Raw genomic sequence first — 21737 nt, forward strand, 5'->3', positions numbered from 1 at the left:
AAAATTAAGAATCTAAATACACGGTTAGATTCGGCATATCAAAGAACCCCAATAATTCAATTTTTGATGAAATCAAACAAAGTTTATTTTGGACCCTTTTGACCTCAATGTGGACAAAGTTGATAATGGGGCCCAAAAATAAAAAATCTAAGTACATGGTTAGATTCAGCATATCAAAGAACCCCATATATTCAATTTTTGTTGAAATCAAACAAAGTTTAATTTTGGACCCCGATTTGGACCAACTTGAAAACTGGGCCCATAATCAAAAATATAAATACATGTTTAGATTCAGCATATCAAAGAACCCTAAGAATTCAATTTTTGTTAAAATCAAACTAAGTTTAATTTTGGACCCTTTGGACCTTAATGTAGACCAATTTGAAAACGGAACCAAAAATTAAGAATCTAAATACACGGTTAGATTCGGCATATCAAAGAACCCCAATAATTCAATTTTTGATGAAATCAAACAAAGTTTAATTTTGGACCCTTTGGACCTCAATGTGGACCAATTTAAAAACGGGGCCCAAAATCCAAAAACTTAATATACGGTTAGAATCAGGATATTAAAGAACCCCAAGAATTCAAGAATAAAACCCCATTGAAATTGGTCAAGAAATAAGCAATTTATACGAAGTATCTTCTTTTGCACAATACTGTGCAATTGAATATTTCTTGCTATTGCGCAATACTGTACAATTGACAATTTCTTGCTATTGCGCAATATTGTGCTATTGGATATTTCTTGCTATTGCACAATACTGTGCAATTGAAGATTTCTTGCTATTGCGCAATACTGTGCAATTGAAGATTTCTTGCTATTGTGCAATACTATGCAATTGAAAATTTCTTGCTATTGCACAATACTTATTATATAATAATTTACACATCCTGTTTGGTGTGTATCTTCTTCCATATCATTATTATTTGCTTTTAAATATAAAACAGAAATAACCAACTTAAAATGGAAAATTTTAAAAAAAGAAAAAAAAAGGAAAAAAAAATCCCCCCCCCCAAATTTTTTGAACCCCCTTATGATTCATCACCCCCACGCTCAATCCCAGCCTTCCCTTTGTGGTATGGTACCTTGCAGTACAATTTCAGAGAGATCCATACACTTGAACACAAGTTATTGTCTGGAAACTAGAAAAATGCTTATTTTTGGCCCTTTTTTGGCCCCTTATTCCTAAACATTTTGGGCAATTACCCCCAAACTCAATTCCAGCTTTCCCTTTGTGATATGGAACCTTGTAGTACAATTTCAGAAAGATCCATACACTTACACACAAGTTATTATCATGAAACTAGAAAAATGCTTGTTTTTTGCCCCTTTTTTGGCCCCTAATTCCTAATATTTTGAGGCAATTACCCCCAAAATAAATCCCAGCATTCCCTGTGTGATATGGAACCTTGTGGTACAATTTTAAAGAGATCCATACACTTGAACACAAGTTATTGTCTGGAAACTAGAAAAATGCTTATTTTTGGCCCCTTATTCCTAAACGTTTTGGGCAATTACCCCCAAACTCAATTCCAGCTTTCCTTTTGTGATATGGAACCTTGTAGTACAATTTCAGAAAGATCCATATACTTACACACAAGTTATTGTCATTAAACTAGATAAATGCTTGTTTTTTGCCCCTTTTTTGGCCCCTAATTCCAAATATTTTGAGGCAATTACCTTACCCCCCAAAATCAATCCCAGCATTCCCTGTGTGATATGGAACCTTGTAGTACAATGTCAGAGAGATCCATACACTAACACACAAGTTATGTCTGGAAGTTACAAAAATGCTTATTTTTGGCCCCTTTTTGGCCCCTAATTCCTTAACTGTTGATACCATAACCCCCAAAATCAATCCCAACCTTCCTTTTGTGGTATTAAACCTTATGGTAAAATTTCATAGAGATCCATTCACTTAAACTAAAGTTAGAGTGCGAAAACCAATGTGTCTTCGGACGACGACGACGACGACGCCAATTTTAATTTTTAATTTAAAGAGATAGTGTTTAGAATGTTCAGGACTACTCCTGTTACTGTCATAAATTACCAGAGACAAACTACATTAGTATACTTAAAAGATAAGAATATTGTAAATTTTATAAATGAAAAAAGCATGACAGTATAAGGTTTGCAATAACAAAAACTTGCATTCATATTTTCCGTTGTGATTTTCCTTCACTAAATTTTTTTTTTGCAATCCCATTCATAAAGTCTCACATTTTTACCATTACTCAGTGCATGCAATAATTTTTGAATTTACCGTATTCAAAATTACCATAATATTTTTATCCAAATCCAAGCTCAGATTGTGATACGTCAAAGTAAGAACAGGGATCTAGGGTAATCATATCTAAAATCATTTACAGTTTTTCGAGACTTAATGTTATTTTAGAGCTTGACAAATGGTACAAATACTTGTCTATTATTAAGACAATTGTTGGCTTCACATTTTTTATTATGTTGTTTGTTGATTGGTTGCTACCTTTTAAATTTATGTTTACCTGTCACCTTTGGTTTATACATATTATGAATCATAAACTTTCTTTTAAAAGATGTAAATACAGAATGTAAATTTGAAATAATTTCATTTATTTTCACTACAAATAGCTGTATCTGTCCTCAACATTTCTTATTTCATTCATACGCTTCCATCTGTTTAAAAAATAAAAATAAAATTGCGTTTAAAATTAAAATGCCCCTCAATAGATGGGGTTCTCATAATGTGGTTTATGGTTCAAATAAGGGGAATTATCTGAGGTATGACACATAAAACTTGTCATAAGAGACCTTGTCTAGGGTAAAGTAGTTTCTAACATGTAACTTTTTCAAAAATCAAACTCCTTATCAATAGGAAAGTTCAAATTAAATCATTACCTACTTAATCAAGAGGCGTAATTTTGAAACTTATAAATTAAAATACATTAATGTTAAACTTTGCTTTTGTTTAGAGCCATTTAAAGAGTAGTTTATATTATAGTGTGTAAACATTGTGAAACCACGTTTGGAGATTTGTAGAAAACGACAGAAATGACCCCTTTGAGTCACAATAGCTTCATTGTCTGGTAACACAGTAATATAAATACCTAAGATTTTCATTCCATTCAAATTTTTTCTTTGGTGCTGCCACTTTTTTCTTAGTGGGTTCCTGGTTTGTATTTGTTTTTTCTCCTTCCTCTTCAGAATCCTCAGTATCACCATCTTTACCCTCTGGTTTGTTCTCCTCTGGTTTGTTGGCATCATTTTCTGCCTGCTTCTGTTTCCTGTTAAAAAATGGCAGAAAATTTTAAATGAAAAAAAAAATAAAAATAACAGAACCACATTGTATATCTAGAAAAAATTCATTTTGAACTATGTTTTTTTTACAGAATTATTGGACATACATGTATATGAAGTAATATGGTGACTTTTAGATTTCAAAAGCATGCCTTTGAAATTGAGCCAAGTTTCATTGAAGGTCAAATGAACTTCCTTCAAGGTGTTGGGGGGCCTTTCAGAAATGTTGACCTTGAAGCATTCTGGGTAGTTGAGCAGCATTTTTATGTCACTAGTAGACATTCATTTAAATATTTAAAGTATTTTATTCTATTTGTCTATGAGCACGTTAATCTACTGTTGTTTTGTCTATTGGGTATTGATTTTCGTGGATTTCAATGGTACAAGTGAACCACCAATTTAACTGTTCATCAAACGAAAATATTCTATGGGCTTTTACACAGAATGAAACCATGAAATCATGAATCTACAAAAAATGCAATTATTCCAAGATCCAAGCAAAATTGGTACCAACATAAGTAAATATATTCACAGTATCATGTTTTTATTTATAGCAGGAGTATTTTCTCTCTTATCTTGAAACACAAGTGTCTTTTATCCTGCACTTTTTATATATGTAACACTCAGGAACGTGTCCGATTCCCCCCCAAACGTGTCCATATTACGTCACTGAACTGCAAAACATGTCTAGGTGCTAAAGGGCGCCAAAACGTGTCATTTTTAAGAACGCCCAAACATGTACATTCCCCTAAACGTGTCCATATACAGCCTAAAGGCTTCTTTTTATGAAAGCTCAATTTAATTAAGTTAATTTTTGGCCTTCAAGTAACAATAAAATGTCCACAAATATTAAATATATAATTTTATTATTGTTTTTCTTTTAACATAGACTCCTTTTAATACACGTTCAGTCAGAATGGGGATGTTTAATCTGAAATCTTGTAAAGGAAGAGATAGACCAACCTAATGTATTTATTGTTAATATGTTATAGTCCTGAATATGCATGAAATATTTGCCACTGGATGTTTAGCAACCAAAAATCAATCAATTTATTGTTTTAGATATGCATGAAATAATTGCCACAAGCAACAATCAGTTAATCTTTTACTTTTCCTATTTGATTATTACCTCTTTCACTATTGATTTAACGTAATGTGACAGTTAAAAGGAGGATGCATATTCAAAATTACTTTCGGTTATGAATTATAAGGTTGGTATCAGGGATACTAATGATACATGCACATTTATTCCTCTTGCTTATGTCTCTTTATTGATGCTCGAACCCAAAAACTTAATCCCAGTACATACTTTGAAGAGCTGATAAAAACTAGAGGCTCTAAAGAGCCTGTGTCGCTCACCTTGGTCTATGTGCATATTAAACAAAGGACACAGATGGATTCATGACAAAATTGTGTTTTGGTGATGGTGATGTGTTTGTAGATCTTACTTTACTGAACATTCTTGCTCCTTACTATTATCTCTATCAATAATGAACTTGACCCGGTAGTTACAGTGGAAAATATTTTGTAAAAATTTACAAAAATTTACAAAATTTATGAAAATTGTAAAAAATTGACTATAAAGGGCAATAACTTCTTAAGGGGTCAATTGACAGTTTTGGTCATGTTGACTTATTTGTAGATCTAACTTTGCTGTACATTATTGCTGTTCACAGTTTATCTCTATCTATAATAATATTCAAGATAATAACCAAAAGCTGCAAAATTTTCTTAAAATTACCAATTCAGGGGCAGCAACCCAACAACGTGTTGCCTGATTGATTAGTCTGAAAATTTCAGGGCAGATAGATCTTGACCTCATGAACAATTTTATCCTCATCAGATTTGCTCTAAATGCTTTGGTTTCAGAGATATGAGCCAAAAACTGCATTTTACCCTATGTACTATTTTTTAGCCATGTCAGCCATCTTGGTTCGCGGGCGGGGTCATCGGACACATTTTTTAAACTAGATACCCTAATGATGATTGTGGACAAGTTTGGTTAAATTTGTCTTAGTAGTTTCAGAGGAGAAGATTTTTGTAAAAGATTACAAATATTTACGAAAAATGGTTAAAAATTGACTATAAAGGGCAATAACTCCTTAAGGGGTCAACTGACCATTTTGGTCAAGTTGACTTATTTGTAGATCTTACTTTGCTGAACATTATTGCTGTTTACAGTTTATCTCTATCTATAATAATATTCAAGATAATAACCAAAAACGGCAAAATTTCCTTAAAATTACCAATTCAGGGGCAGCAACCCAACAACGGGTTGTCCGATTCATCTGAAAATTTCAGGGCAGATAGATCTTGACCTGATAAACGATTTAACCCATGTCAGATTTGCTCTAAATGCTTTGGTTTCTGAGATATAAGCCAAAATCGACATTTTACTCCTATGTTCTATTTTTAGCCATGGCGGCCATCTTGGTTGGTTGTCCGGGTCACCGGACACATTTTTTAAACTAGATACCCAATGATGATTGTGGCCAAGTTTGGTCAAATTTGGCCCAGTAGTTTCAGAGGAGAAGATTTTTGTAAAAGTTATGGACGACGACGACGATGGACGACGGACGCCAAGTGATGAGAAAAGCTCACTTGGCCCTTTGGGCCAGGTGAGCTAAAAATCAGTGCAATATTCTCAAACATCATTAATATGCATGTAGTTAGACATCACCGGAGTATATTGGTACAAAAGAATTCACCTAGTAAACAATGAATTTAACTGTACAAAACTAATTAATTGCAATTTGTTTATGTTCGCTCTAAACATGCATGTAATATTTGTCACTGGACATTAAGCAATCAACAGTAAAGAGTTAATTTATATGTTGCAAATCAAACTTGCAATTATGCTAAATATGAACAACCAGCATTGAATAAATAAGTGCTAATAAATTTTGGATGTTCTTCTTTCAACTCTGTTCCTTTTTTAATTGCCAGTAATTGTGCCCAAAAAACTTCAGCATTTATGTCCTTTGAATGCGGCTTTAATCTTTTTTTAGGATTCCAACATCTTCAATCGTAGAATGAATTGCTGTAAACGTTATTGACACCAATGAGGACATAATAGCGCTAAAAGTTTTGAGACGTTCTTGTGTTTTAAAGTGGAAACGTTTTGGCGAAAAACAATTATCGGACACGTTTGGGGGATGTGAAATCAGACACGTTTGGGCGTTTTATGATTTTACGGACACGTTTGGGCGTTTTATGATTTTACGGACACGTTTGGGCGGATGGACACGTTTGGGAGTGTTACATATATAAATATATATCATATATGTATAATAGACAAGAATTTCTAATTAGACAAAACATTCAACTGACATTAATATGTAAAATAATCCTTAAAAGATTCTCAAAGGCATGGTTTGATTTTTTGTTCAGATTCCACTATTCATTTTTCTATGATGTATTATACATAAATACATAACTTGTAAAAGAGACAACTAAGACAAAGATTGCTGAATTGCTGAGTTAGCAACAAGTCATATATATATATAGATTGATGAGAACAAAATGTAATTCATGTGAGATTGAACAAAGAAGGGCAAAATACAAGTATAATTACCAAATCTGAAATTCTGCATCATGTTTCTCTTGTTGTGCTTGCATAACAATTGCAATAGCTGAAAAATCAAGTTTATATTAAAAAAAAAAAATTTTTAAATAGGAAATGGAATGTCTTGATTTATTAAATCATTGGGTAGCATTCTCATTTAAGCAATACATTTATTCATAAATAACATTACTTTGTACAGCTAATTAGTTACCTGACAGAAATTGACCCAAAAGCCAAATCCAACAATGAATATATTCAATATACATTGAAAGTCAATATTTCTAACTCACTCCTATAAAGATATAAACTAAGAAAAAGTTCAGATCATTTTATATTTGAAATGGATATCTTGAAAATTTGGAACTGTTATCTTTTGTATACTGTAAATTCAGAAATTATTGCATGCATTTATTATTGTGAATTTTGAAGAATGGACAAAAATGCGAGTTTAATTATTGTGATTTCTTTGAAATCTGCATACAGTTATATGGATCCGATATCAGAATGCCAGTTTTTATTATTGCGATACTCGTTCAGTCACATTATTCGCATTAAAAAACCTCACAATAATTTTTGAATTTACAGTAACCATCAATAAAGAGCTATAGAATCATATTGTTAACTTCCCAAACAATGATTTAGATAGACAGCATCTTAATATCACACAAGTTGTACCACCTTTATATTTCAGGGGTTCAAATTAACATTTGGTACTGGAAGGTCCAGGACCGTTGACACTCCGAACTGAAAGGTCCACAACCCAAATCCCAGGTAATACTTTTACATGAATTATTTCATAACTCATTAAGATACAAAACGTATGTGCTTCTGGTGTTAGGTTAGATTGTTTCATCATATTTTAACTGCATGTAAAGTTTTTTTTAATGGAGAAGGTCCGATAAGGGCTAATTATGGACTAAAATTTGAAGTACATCTGATGAAATATTTTTGTCATTTTTTATACAATTAAGTGTCTACTTCAGTCGATTCAATTAGTTTATGTTAAAGATTTTAACTGTTTTGGTCATCAAAGAGGCTCAAATTCATGCTTAAATATGAAAAATCTATAATATATGCCATAAAATTTCACTTTTCAGATGGTTTTGTTCTAAAATGGAAGTGGCCGCATTCGTGTTCAGTCTTAACATTTATATATGTTATGTAATATCAATAAATACAACATATATCTAAATATTAAGACTGAACACAGCCACTTCCATTTTAGATAAAAACCGTCTTAAAATTAACACAAATGCTAAAATTGTGAAGATTTCAGTAATTCTGCATGAAATAATGATGCTAGTACCTGATGCATGTCCATTGTACTGTCAAAAACAGCCCATATTTATATAACAAAAGAATTCTTACTTTCAAATAAAAAGCTAAAAGTTTACATTTTCAACAAATTTGTAAAACGCTGTATTTTGGGGCCAAAAAGGGGTCTTACCGGACCTACTTCTTTACAAATATATTGCCAGGCAACCATATAGTACCAAACATATTAAGACTGAACACGGCCACTTCCATTTTAGATGAAAACCGTCATCAAAATCTACCCACGGTCTTTTAATTTTTCAGTGGGGCTTAAATCAAATTTCCGTTCCCGTTCACGATCATTGTGTTGGTCTTTAGTGATGATTTTCATTTAATTTCTTTCATTATGTTGCCAAGGAAGACGTTAAAGACCGTTCATCATCTCGGGCTTTCTCTTGGAAGACGTATCACCAAAGCAAAACAGACTCATTTTGTTTTTCGCAAATGTCTAAATGATTTGTCACGTGATTTCTCGCAACTATTTATAACCTTGTGTTTCCAAGAAATACTAAGTTAAAAATAACTTTTATCACTCGTTGGCAAGGTCAGGGATGAAACATTTTATTATCTCAATTTCAATAATAATATGGCTTTGAAATGACAATACTGATGGTTAAAAAGGTCGGCAAAATTAATTTTTATTTATTTTGAGTTTCAAATCGAACAAATCGAAGGTCCGTCGGGCGTACCTAATAACCAAAACGAAAGTCCGATTGCAACAGTGGAAGGTCACGGACCTTGGACCACCACTAATTTTAACCCCTGATATTTCCACTGCTCAATTGCTATTTTGCAGCACAAATAATTTATTTCATGCAATTTAAGGAAATAGTAAGTTTCCATCAGATTTTTCAGTAAACAAATGTTAATTTTTTTTTTTTCTTTGGTAAAAATTTTTGTGGATACCAGAAAGCCAGATGATTTAGGAAACAAATGTAATTTTTTTGGATTTCACTATTTCATAGATTTAACACATATTAGTTTTAAAGTCTATACACAATTTGTAATTTATTAAATACTAAAATTCTTGTTTCACCTTATCTCACAAATTCCATGAAAAATAGTACTGGAAAATCATAAATCCAGAATAGATAGTCATAATATTATGATTACCATCTTTAAGTTTCTGTAACGGTCCTTTCAGCTGATCCTCTTGTCTATCTAACCTCAGTTTCTTTGCTCTCTTTAGTAATGTATCTTTGGTACAAGGTAGGAACCAGGCTAAATGTCCAAATATAACTGATCTCTGACTGCATGGTAACTGTCTTGTTGTCAGTTCAATTCTGTAAAAGATTTGTAAAAGCTGATAAATATTTGAATTTTTTTCTATTTTAGCGACGGTGAGTAATGGACCAAAATACAATATAAGTTATTATGACTTCAGGTAATACTCCATACAAAAAATACTATCAAAATCAGAAATGCAAGATTTTATTTTTGCAAAACAATCCTATTACAATTTTCCCAATAATAAAAACATCCCATAGTTTTCAGGCTGTTTTGTCATTGAATTTTAATCAAAATCAACTTTCATCTATCAATCTATCAACATTTAGCACTTGTTTTCCTTAAAAAAATTATTCCTGTATTTTTCCCCCCTTTGAAACTTATTTCCAAGTTAGAAACAGATAGTACTCAAAGATTAACATTTTGAAGGTTTTATTTCGGTCTTTTATGCTGCCACCCTTTCCTAAGTTGGTTCCTGGGTTTGTCTTTCATCTCTTTCTATTAAAGATAGATTTTTTTAACCCAGTTGAAACAGTTTTTTTCATTTCATTTAACTTAACCTCCAAGGGATGTCTTGCTTTGTGTGTTATGTGATCAGTGTTTGTACATTGGTATTTAAAAGACTGCTGAGGGTTTCAACTCCAAAAATGAATAACTGTTTTATTTACTTTCATTGATTGAAGAAAAAATTTATTTTTCATGGATAATTGATTCTTTGGTTTTGCATACAAGTCTATCGAAAATTTGAACTTCATTGAACATTTAAATTTCTGATTAACCTACACAGTATCCTATATTTTTAACCATCTTTCATAGAATACTTACTCTAACAACATTTCACTGACTTCTCCATTGAAAAACTTTCCTTTGCTAACATTAGAACACTTTGCAGTCTGGAAAATTATACAATTAATTCAGTTCATTTTTAGTTTATTACTTACAAACAAAATTTTATAAGACAGTTATGTATTATTGATGCTTGCATCATCATTTTTTGTTTAACCTAACTATTTTCCGACTCTCCATACATCTTTTTCTATTCAGCTCTATAAAATGGCAATCACTATTAATATGCATTAAAGTAAAACATAATAAATGGGGAATGTGTCCATTGGACACAGATGATGCCCCCGCTTGCATATCATAATAAAGTTATAAAGGACATAACTGAAGAACGGTAAAAGTGAAACTACACAAATTTGTACTTGATCTGAGTTTTGTGGTAATAAGTATTATGTATAAGTTTCATAACATTTGGTTGGGGCAAACTTAAGTTAGAGAACGGAAACGAAAAATTCAGCTTTTTTCCATTTGTAAATGGGCATAACTCTAGAACAGTAAAAGTAACACCACCAAAATTCAAATTTGATCTGTATTTTGTGGTAATAAGCATTGTGAATAAGTTTCACTACGTTTGGTTGATGCTAACTAAAGTTAGAGAACAGAAACGAAAAAATTCAGCAATTTTTCAATTTGTAAACAGGCATAACTCTAGCACGGTTTTAGTGACACCACCCAAATTCATACTTGATCTGTATTTTGTGGTTATAAGCATTGTGTAAAAGTTTCATAACATTTGGTTGAGGCAAAATAAAGTTCGAGAATGGAAACGACATTTGTAAAGGGGCATAACTCTAGAACAGTTGAAGTGACGCCCCCAAAATTCAAACTTGATCTGTGTTTTGTGGTAATAAGCATTGTGTATAAGTTTCGTAACGTTTGGTTGAGGCAAACTAAAATTAGAGAAAGCAAACTAACTTTGGGACGTACAGACGGACGGACAAGGGTAAAACTTAATGCCCCCTCCACTACGGCGGGGGCATAACAAACCTTTTTAATTAAAATAATAGCATGCATCATTCATATAGTTTGCTACAACCAAAATTTTTTAGTAAGAATACATTGCTTTAATTCAAACACTTATTTTTGAATGATTCATGAATAGAATAAACTAAATAATATTTCGTTTTGCATATATGTACCTCTTTCAGTTTATCAATAATTTTGAGAAAATCTGGTTTGAGTCCGTCCGGTAACTTAGGTGCAGATTCTGGTTTTTTCTCTTCATTACCATCTTTACTGTTTGAGTCTGTCATACCAATCACTGAATCAAACACGGCATCAAGCTTGTCACCTTTACTCATGGCTATTACAGAATCAATCACAGAGTCTATACCTTCGTCTTGTGACGATCCCTCCTGTGATGACTGACTGTTAACATTGGGTGTTATTCTCCCGTTCATATTTGATTCTGGACCAGCAGTAGATTCTGTTTGTTGTTTTAGTAACTCGGCCACAGTTGGTGACATTTTCTTTCTGTCAAAACAAGGCATAATTTATAATACAATCATTTATATCATGTATAAGTAGACTTAGTATAACCTTTCTGTTTCCTAGAAACCTCAAAGACTATTTTATTATAATCTAGTACTACCTTAGTCAGTTCATTAAATTGAGTCATTATATCAAACATGACCATACCAGAAGTTTGCTTGAGATCTATAAGATATGGTATTCAGGATCTTCACAGGAGATATGGGATCATACTCCATATCAAAATAAGAATTAATTCATGTAAGACATAGATTTGTTGGAAATTTTCACTTGGTCTTGGTCGCTATATTCAAATTTTATCCCGAGCAATTCCTCACACATAAATGTACATGTATCGTAACCTAAATGCAAACAATATGTCAATTTTTATCCCTAGCAGTAGCGAATAAATGAATATAGCAGTCCAGGCCATGTGAAAATGGTAGTTATATTACAATGTTAATACATCCTGAGCCTTCTGTTGTACTGTTTATTTTATTTAATATTAACATGTTATTAAATAACCTTTTCACCTGAAGTCATTTCAATTTTTCTGATAACCTCTTCAATGCGAAAATGAATGATACAATATACAATAAATATAAACATTCTATTAAACATATGTCCTAATGAAACCTATTACAGATGACTTTTGTGATATATTTGTAACTTACTTGGATTTTTCAGGATTTGGCTTCTTTGGTTTTTTAAATTCTTTTCCTTCACCATTTAATAATTTCTTCTTTTTCTTTCCTCCTCCCTCAATATTATCTTTTATTTTTCTTTTCTAAAAACAATTGAAATCTTATTTAACTAGACAAGAAGAGGAATCCTTGGTCTACCAGTTCAAAATATTGGGAGACAAGTCAAATGTTTGATAGGAATACAATTGCTGTAGTGAAAATCATCAAAAATATTTAGATAACTAAGCTGTCAACAGACAGAAGCTCATCATTAGCATAACCAACATTATCAAAATCAATTCATCTGAATCACCAAGGTTACATCCAAAATTTGACCTACACACTTTTGAAAATCTCCATTGAGGTGTACTGCCTGGCATTCTTTTGTAAGTCATAAACTGGTTTTATAACATTTTCCATGACGAGCAATCTAACTTTAAACTATGATTATGAATGAATACATACTTTTATATTGGTTTCTTTCTTTTCCCCATCAGATTCAGAGTCAGACTCTATTTTCTGCAATATTAAAGGATACTCAATAAATACACAATAAAGGATAGAATTTTGATTATTCCAAAAAGTACTTTTTCATCTAAGAAATTATTCTTTCATGCCATGCTCTAGGCTCACATTAATTAGGATAGGCATTATATTTGTCAATATCTTTATACCAAGTGTCGACCTATGTTAAAATGAACATAGAACATGCCATGATAGAACTATTACGATTCTAATAGGAAAATACACAACATTTGTATTTCTAAGCAGACCTATTAGACACACTCAAAGGGCAGCCATTTTGATTTGATGGAGAAAAGCGTTCTAGCAAACAACCATTTCACCACTATTGCTTGAATAGATACATGTATACTTACCTTTAGAATTATTTTATTTAATTTTCGAAGAGAGTAAAGACAACAAAAATGTCTGTTTTGATCTCCTGTGTGTTAAAAATACAACTAACTTTGCAGTTTTAATTGTGACGTCACACACCTGCATCCCATGTTCTAATGGAATTACAACATTGCTTTGTTTATAATGAGCGTCATATTAGAAATCAGAATTCACTTGCTTGAATTTCCCCTACAAATTGTGAGGCAAAACAAAACTTTTCAAAAAGATAAATTTTTATGAGATACACTAATAAATTTTGTTAGCTTATATTCTGAAATTTATTAAATTTTTTTAGTTTATATTCTGAAATTTATTAAATTTTGTTAGCTTATATTCTGAAATTTAATAAACTATGATCACATACATTATTTTAAACATATTTTTAAAATAATCCAATATAGACATTTTGACTACTAACCCTTTTCTTCTTTTTCTTTTTCAGAGTTCCTAGTTTAAAGTCATCATCTGAGTCATCTGATAATTCTTTGAAATCTAATTTCCCACAGTTTATATAAAATCCTCCAAGTTTTGTTGTTAAGCAGGCTGGTACGACTTCATCATACTAGACAAAATAGAAATGTGTTTAATGTCTCACTTGCCTTTCACTAAAATCAAATTACAAATTTGTAATAGCAATTTGATGGAATGCTATATAACTGCATGTAATGATATCACTTCATAATTTTTGAGATCCTCATCAGATCAGAAACATATTTCAATTGAGAATGATTTGAACCTCAAAATGTTTTTGAAAATGTGATATATAGATAATTATGCATTAGGATTGGAAATATCATCATTTATAAGTTATTCCTCCTACTCTATTCAAATCCTAAACATTTGAAGAGCATAATAAAAATTACAGAAGAACAATCGGTGCATAAGTTAAATTGCAATTTGGAGTCCAGTGCCATTAATGGGATGGTTTATTTCCCCTTCTTTAACTACTTACACATTTCCAAAGCATTTATTTTACCATTTTGTAAAGCTGCACATTTCTTAAACTTACAGCCTCAGAATTATCAATAAACTCATCATTTTCGTCATAACCATCACCAAGGTCAACATAATCTTGTATCCGTCCATGTTTCTTTTTCCATTTTGTGTTCTTTGGATTCTGAAAAATAAAAAATAAATTTATTTGTTACATGATTTTTAACTTGGTATACCATTATTGCTTAAAATGTACTTCTTTTTTGTAGTGATGATGTCTTATGCCACTGCTATATTTTACTTCTATCTATGCCTCTAAAGAATACTGCCATTTCAAATAAATTTTATGTTATCCCTTCATAACACCTTTAAGGAGTGTTGTATACGTTTTATTATTTTATTTATTTTATTTTTTTTTTTGGGGGGGGGGCTTATCTAGCTTCATGTAGCATGTGTAGTAGCTGGTTTTAGCTAGACAGGCAAATGGGTCATGTGTGCACATACAACTGGTTTAACAACCACTACAATGTGTGCCTGCTCCAAGTCAGACTACATGGAACATGTCTTAATTGTAGTTTTTCTCTTTTTTCAGCCTTTCATCATCACTTGCTAATTAATAGTGTACAGTAAAATGTTGGAAAGAATATACAAAATGGTGATGTCAATGAGTTAAAATAAATGAAATGATCTTAAAATAAAGTTAAGTTTATCATGATGGGAGAATAACCATTTACATATTTTTCTTCAAACTTTTTTGCAATGGCAGCCATAGCTTCAACGTCTTCATCTTCACCAAAAGGATCATCTCCATTTTCTGCTGGCTTCTTTTCACCCTGAAATACAATTTCAATGTAAAACAAGTGAAACTGCAACTACTGCTAACTGATGATACCCCCGCCCAAATATGGATAATTTTAATAGTGTAAAAATATGTAAGTGTTCCTCAGGAAGTTGTTGAGTGATGAATCTGAAAATGCATCACACGGTATAGCTCACTCATATAAACCTTGAAACCAAATTTCAGAAATCCTTGTAATGTAGTACCTGAGAAAAAATGCAACGAAAAATATTCAAGGGACGGATGGACAGATGGACGGACAGACCGAGGTAAAACAGTAAACCCCCCCTTTTTTTAAAGCGGAGGTATAATAAAGAATCATGATCTTTTCAAATTTGAGGGTTGCTTGGTCGTACTTTAAAATACACAATTTTTCAGCTGCATTATCAATATTCCAAGGTATCCTTGTTTGTCATTAACACATTAACCATTTATATTTGAATGTTTGTGTATGTGTGTATTTTTGTAAAATTCACTTCCTGTTGCACACCAGTTTAACATGAAGCAGTGCTACCAAGGAAGAATTTTGATCACTTCTTTTTTGAACATGTTCAAAACAAAACATCCTCTTTTCCAATGACTTTTTTTTTTACATGTTCTGCAGCCTGCACAGGAAATATGGCTTTTGGCCTCAGCACATTTGAATTTTGCCAAACAGAAAAGACAGTCTTGATAAAGCTCATGATTTTTGGAAAAATTTGTGTACTATCAACTCAAATCATATCTTTATTTAACCTTAACATCCAGAATATGCCAGAAAGAAACATTTTTCCAAGTCAAAAAGAAAACAATTATTCTGAGATAACAACAAACAAGGCATTAATTTTATGTGGTCTTATTTGTCAAATATTCAAATTTAGTTATGGTGACTAAGCCATGATTGTATATCAAAGATTAGGGTCATCAACATAATTCTTCAGTAAGTTCATGAATGTATCCTTTTTTCAAATACTGGAAAAATCTGCAAGCACCATGGGTACATTAGATGAGTTGTGATCTTTATAGATTTGTAGTAAAAGAAATGCATTTTTAGGTTCATGTATACTAATTATTTTGGTGGGGGGTTCAGAGATCAAGACTCAGGACATTATAAACTTGTTTAATCAATGTCTCTGTTAGGACGGGAAAAAATCATCAAAACTAGGACACAAAACTGTTTTTTTTTAATTCCACTAACATTCCACACTTGGTGAATTATCTTCTTTAACCTTATTATCTCATTATTAGAATTTTGTGGGGAAACCTTTGACATGTGTTGAGACAGACCTAAATATTGATTCTATGATCCCAGGTAGCATGCACTGTGACAGATATTTTTGTAACAAATTCTAAATGATAATGTGTCAGTCACGACATCTAGACCAAAATCAATAATAAATATTTTACAGATGTGACCCTTGACAAGAATTTCTTCCAAATTTTTGCAAGTAAATAAAATATTTTTGGATGATATGATGAGACAGCAACCCAGCATAACAAAATTTGATTGATATCAAGAGGTCAACATATGGTCTTACATTTGTAAGTGACAATATGTCAAGCTTTAAAATGTGCTGAGTATAGAAAAATTGTGAATAAATTAACACTATGAAAGATAACTGCTAATTCCAACCTATTCAAGGACCTGCTTATACTGTTAAATGCCAAGGAAATTTACAAGTTTTCTGGTTTATACTGTTAAATGCCAAGGAAATTTACAAGTTTTCTGTTTTATACTGTTAAATGTCAAGGAAATTTACAAGTTTTCTGTTTTATACTGTTAAATGCCAAGGAAATTTCCAAGTTTTCTGGTTTATACTGTTAAATGCCAAGGAAATTTACAAGTTTTCTGGTTTATACTGTTAAATGCCAAGGGAATTTACAAGTTTTCTGTTTTATACTGTTAAATGCCAAGGGAATTTACAAGTTTTCTGGTTTATACTGTTAAATGCCAAGGAAATTTACAAGTTTTCTGGTTTATACTGTTAAATGCCAAGGAAATTTACAAGTTTTCTGTTTTATACTGTTAAATGCCAAGGGAATTTACAAGTTTTCTGTTTTATACTGTTAAATGCCAAGGGAATTTACAAGTTTTCTGGTTTATACTGTTAAATGCCAAGGAAATTTACAAGTTTTCTGGTTTATACTGTTAAATGCCAAGGAAATTTACAAGTTTTCTGTTTTATACTGTTAAATGCCAAGGGAAAGTTATGATGCTGGGACTAGATGTGATCGTTTTTATACCATTTCTTTTTTTTTTTTTTAGAAACATTTGTAAACCTATTTTTCTAAACAATGAAAAAAGGTGCAACAATTTCTATTTTTCATGCTTCTCTACAGTACAGTACATATTATTGATATCAAGAGATGGAAGATCTTCCAAATTACAGACAGAATGACATTGTGTTTGATTTATCTAAAATTCACATCTTGACACATATTTACAAATCAGAAATGTGGCATTCAAGTTTGTATCAACTGAAAATTTCTCTTATATATATATACATGGTATATAAAAGAATTGATTCCTAAATGATGCCCCCGCTTGTAAATATACGGCAATTCATAAATTTTCTATTTATAAAGGGACACAACTTGACAACGGTGAAAGTGACGCCACCCATATTTAAAACTGATCTGTGTTTGTTGAAAATACACATTGTGTATAAGTTTCATAACATTTGGTTGAGGCAATCTAAAGTAAGAGTGCGGAAACGACAAATTTAGCAATTTTTCCATTCATTAAAGGGACATAACTGGAGAATGGTGAGTCAGACACCACCCAAATTCATACTAGATCTGGTGTTTGGTGGTAATACAAATGTAAGCATTGTGTATAAATTTCATAACTAAAGTTAGAAAACAGAACTAATTTTGGGACGTACAAAAATGTATGGTCAGACATGGGTAAAACTGAATGCCCCCTCCACCGCAGCAAGAGCATAAAAAGTTGAAATTTGTTCTGTAAGTCATCATTATACACAATTGTACCAAAAAGCAAATACGATATCTACAGGCATAAGGAAAATAGCCTGGACCAACTTCTTCATTTCAAAAGAACATAAGGACAGACATGGCTAACATAATAAGCCCCAGCCATGTAATGTAAGGGACATTAAAACTCTCAGTTAGATAATGAATGGTGACCCCTTTGTGCAAGATTTTTGATTTTTTAGGTTAAATTTACATCCTCAAATATTTTTTGGACACCTGCAGCTTGCCGACTGTTGTTCAAGACTGTATGTTACCTTTTCAAAGACTTTTAGTTGTTGGTGTTGTTGGGTTGCTGTTTCTTTGACAAATATATACCCAAAGTTCTCCCAATAAATTTTCAAACATCACCATGTTTATAAAACATCTGATTATAAACTTTATACAGCCCTGGGGGGGATATACCCACATCTCTTTTTTATTCATACTGAAAACAAAAGTTTCACGATGAAATTTTCAGTAATGGACAAGCTTACACTTTTTGTGCATAATATATTACAGATTTTAGAACCAGTAAATATCATTTGGCATTTTATTCAATAACGGACATACATACGTATTGCATAAAATATGCATACTGCTGTTATCTTCACAAATTCTTGTTCAATTCAATTAACTTGAATCAAGACAGAGAAATAATGACTTTTCTGTTTTCTAAAGCATCTACATGTTTAAGGCAAATCTAATCTGGCTAAAAAATACTTGTCTTTAAAAGGACTCATAAATTAGGTTTATAAATTTTGAAAATAAAAGTCTGTGCTCCTCTTCAAAACAGTACATGTATTTGTTTTCAAATGACAGTTATATAAGTCTTGATAAGTTCAGATTCATAGAAGGATGAAGGGCTCCTATATCTATATTTATGGGCATTAAGTACAATAGAATACATTGTCAATCTAATTAAAATTAGATCTTCCATCTCATTCACTTGTAACTTGTTTATCATGTTTTTTTTGTGTGTCATAGGATACCTCATATCCTTTGTTTATCCATTATATCACACAGAAATGCTTTTTGTTGCTACAATGATATATCTGCCTTTTTATAGCCTTCATATTTTCCAACTGAGATTCTGTTTAAACATGTTAATCAACAATTTTATTTTAAATTCTCAAATTCTGACGCCAACTAGAACATGACCAATATATTTTACATAATTCATTGGTAATTACTTTTCATTTTCCTCGATTGCAATAACATCAAGACCTTTTTTAATTTTACTTTTAGAAATTTTCTAAAACATTTGCAGGAAAGCAATTGCCTTCTATAGAAAATAGTTCATTTATCAATTAAATGATGTCCATCTCTATTAAATTTATATCTTACAAAATCCTATTAAATATTAAAACTTAGGAAAACATTTTCAGTTCAACAGTAAATACATTTGAAGTTAATCTCCAGACTTAACTAATTCTGTACACGAAATTTCTATGTATACTACATTCATTAATTTAACCAACTCGATTTTTCCTATTTCTATTCTTTAACCACTCCGCTAGAGCCTCGCAGATCGATAACCAATCACACGCGCGCCTAATTACCTTTAATCAGATGATTAAAAACAATAACTGTCCACTTCGTACCTGTCTTTTTATCGTATGTGCATGTTATCGATTTAATTCTATAAATAGATACTGCTTAGCACTGCAATTTACCTACAACTTCATTCAACCATAACATCACTTTGGTTCCTACACTTTGACCTTTGTCATTAACATATTCACCACACACCAATATTTGCAAAATATTTCTAAAACAGTTTTTTTTGCCCTCAGGATTATTATAGTGCAAGCGATAAGTAACCCTCATTGTCCAGACCCAATCAATCATCTTATCTATGTCACACTTCACAAAGAGCCAATAACTTTTACACCAAACAAATTGCATAAACTCTGGAAATACATTTCAAACTTCTGTTTTATTCGTCTATCGAAATATTTTATTTGCTCTAAACGATTTTTGCTTCTTGCACACATACAATGTTAAATCAAGTCCACGTCCAAGGAAATGTGTCATGCGTTCCAAATATGGTAGTTAGACGATAAAAACACACAGATAATAGATCGTAATTAATCCCCGTTTATTTCATTATTTTCTTACAATCATTTTTCACATTACAAAAAAATAATATTTCTTTCGAAAAACTTTCTTTTCAAAGGTTCTCTCTCCTATCATTTGAATGGCAGTAGAGAACAGGCATGTCCAATTTTTGACCAGAAATTGAAAATAATGTAGTAAATAACTGCAAATATTACAAGATGGCGTACATTTGGGTCTGGCTATTTTGTTAAGCTGTATAGAATGTTATGTACAACGAACATCGACATGAAGGCAGTTTTTACACGTAGAAAATGTTCAGGGCTCATACAAAACTGAAGATATGCACAAACTGGGAAGAGGATTCCCCACTCCAAAAAGAGTGAAATAGACTCAAGAATGAATTAACTTTTGTTTGATTTTGAAAGAAAAAGATATTTTTATGAAATTAACACAGTATTTTAATTTTTGTCAACTCACCAGTGACTTTTTCAGTAAATCTGCATAGGAAAACTCTGAGCACTGTTGTTCGTTCGGAGTGTTGAGGGACAAACTGAAACGGACAGTTGGAGGGTCCTTTTTCGACTTTTTATCCTTCTCTGAATTAGTAACAGTGGTAAATGGAAGTCTCTTGGGTTCCGTCATGTTGTCCACTCAAAAGATCCTTTGTCGCAAACACTTTCTTCGTACAAAACTCTGCATTACTGTCACGAATCTAGCAAATCTACCGCCATTTTGTTATATTTGACGTCATTCGACTTTTGACCCCCTGTCATTGGAAGAGTCCAATATTGTATAGTGTATTCAGTAAGTATTTTCCCGTTTTGAATAAGAAAAAAAATGCTGCATTTGAAAAAAATAAGTTCAGAAGTATATTTTCTTCATTATTTTAGGTAATTATCACCATTATTTTAATACTATCATAACAAAAATAATTTAAACTATATAATTTACTTTACCCGCACACCTGTAGGTGGTATTGTCCAAAACTTTTCAGGAAACCCCGATCTAAAAATATGTAAAACGGTCTTTTCCCGTTTTCATATACAACAAGTTTTAGGAAATCTTGTTTTTCCACTGGTTCCGAGGAAATTTTAAAGTTAATTTAAACATATGGCAGTAAAACAAGTATATAAATTGATCAAATTTTGATGTAATGTATTTTTACAACTGAAAACAATTCAAATCCACAAAAAACAGTACCAACATTGAACATTTACTTAGATATCATGGCAAGAAATAACTATACAATCTTTTGCTCTTCGATCGACATTTCAGAATTTTGAGTACAATTTCAAGCTGGCCTATCAATTTTTCCAGCACTTTTATCAGTTAATCTTTTTTTCGACCCAAGCGAGCCCTGACTCAGTTGCGTGACCAGTGATGGTTTCTGTTTTTCTTCTTTTTTTTTCTGCTGGAAGGGATGGACTACTCACTGGCACTTTCGCAAATATCAATCATCACAGGTTAGATCAGTCTTAATATCACAACAAAAACGTACAGCATGACCAGTGGATATTATCCATCGAAGCATTACCAGAAACGGAACAGTTTTATAAACTAACGTGACGGTACCCAATTTGCACCTATTTTGACGGTTTTTTCACCTACGTTTATTTATGATCCAGACAAAAGTTTTCATTCTGTGTTTATTTTGTAGAAAGTGTCATTATTGCGTAT

At 31.7% G+C, this 21737-nt stretch overlaps 1 protein-coding gene across 2 annotated transcripts in view; it reads right to left on the reverse strand.

The window, feature by feature from the left end:
* LOC127716604 (ubinuclein-1-like) overlaps positions 1 to 20815 on the reverse strand; it is a 33719-nt gene extending 12904 nt beyond the window's left edge. For both annotated transcript variants that reach the window (XM_052222843.1, XM_052222842.1), the window contains exons 1-11: positions 20538 to 20815; positions 14947 to 15045; positions 14289 to 14396; positions 13698 to 13841; positions 12848 to 12901; positions 12374 to 12486; positions 11369 to 11702; positions 10212 to 10279; positions 9273 to 9442; positions 6855 to 6912; positions 3091 to 3267 (exon numbers count right to left, since the gene is read on the reverse strand). In XM_052222843.1, coding sequence (XP_052078803.1) covers positions 3091 to 3267; positions 6855 to 6912; positions 9273 to 9442; positions 10212 to 10279; positions 11369 to 11702; positions 12374 to 12486; positions 12848 to 12901; positions 13698 to 13841; positions 14289 to 14396; positions 14947 to 15045; positions 20538 to 20702 — 1490 coding nt within the window. In that variant the 5' untranslated portion in view covers positions 20703 to 20815. The remainder of the gene's footprint in view (positions 1 to 3090; positions 3268 to 6854; positions 6913 to 9272; positions 9443 to 10211; positions 10280 to 11368; positions 11703 to 12373; positions 12487 to 12847; positions 12902 to 13697; positions 13842 to 14288; positions 14397 to 14946; positions 15046 to 20537) is intronic.
* Positions 20816 to 21737: the final 922 nt, after the last annotated feature.

Source organism: Mytilus californianus, unplaced genomic scaffold (assembly GCF_021869535.1).
Source record: "Mytilus californianus isolate M0D057914Y unplaced genomic scaffold, xbMytCali1.0.p SCAF_9, whole genome shotgun sequence".
Classification (NCBI taxonomy): Eukaryota; Metazoa; Mollusca; class Bivalvia; order Mytilida; family Mytilidae; genus Mytilus; species Mytilus californianus.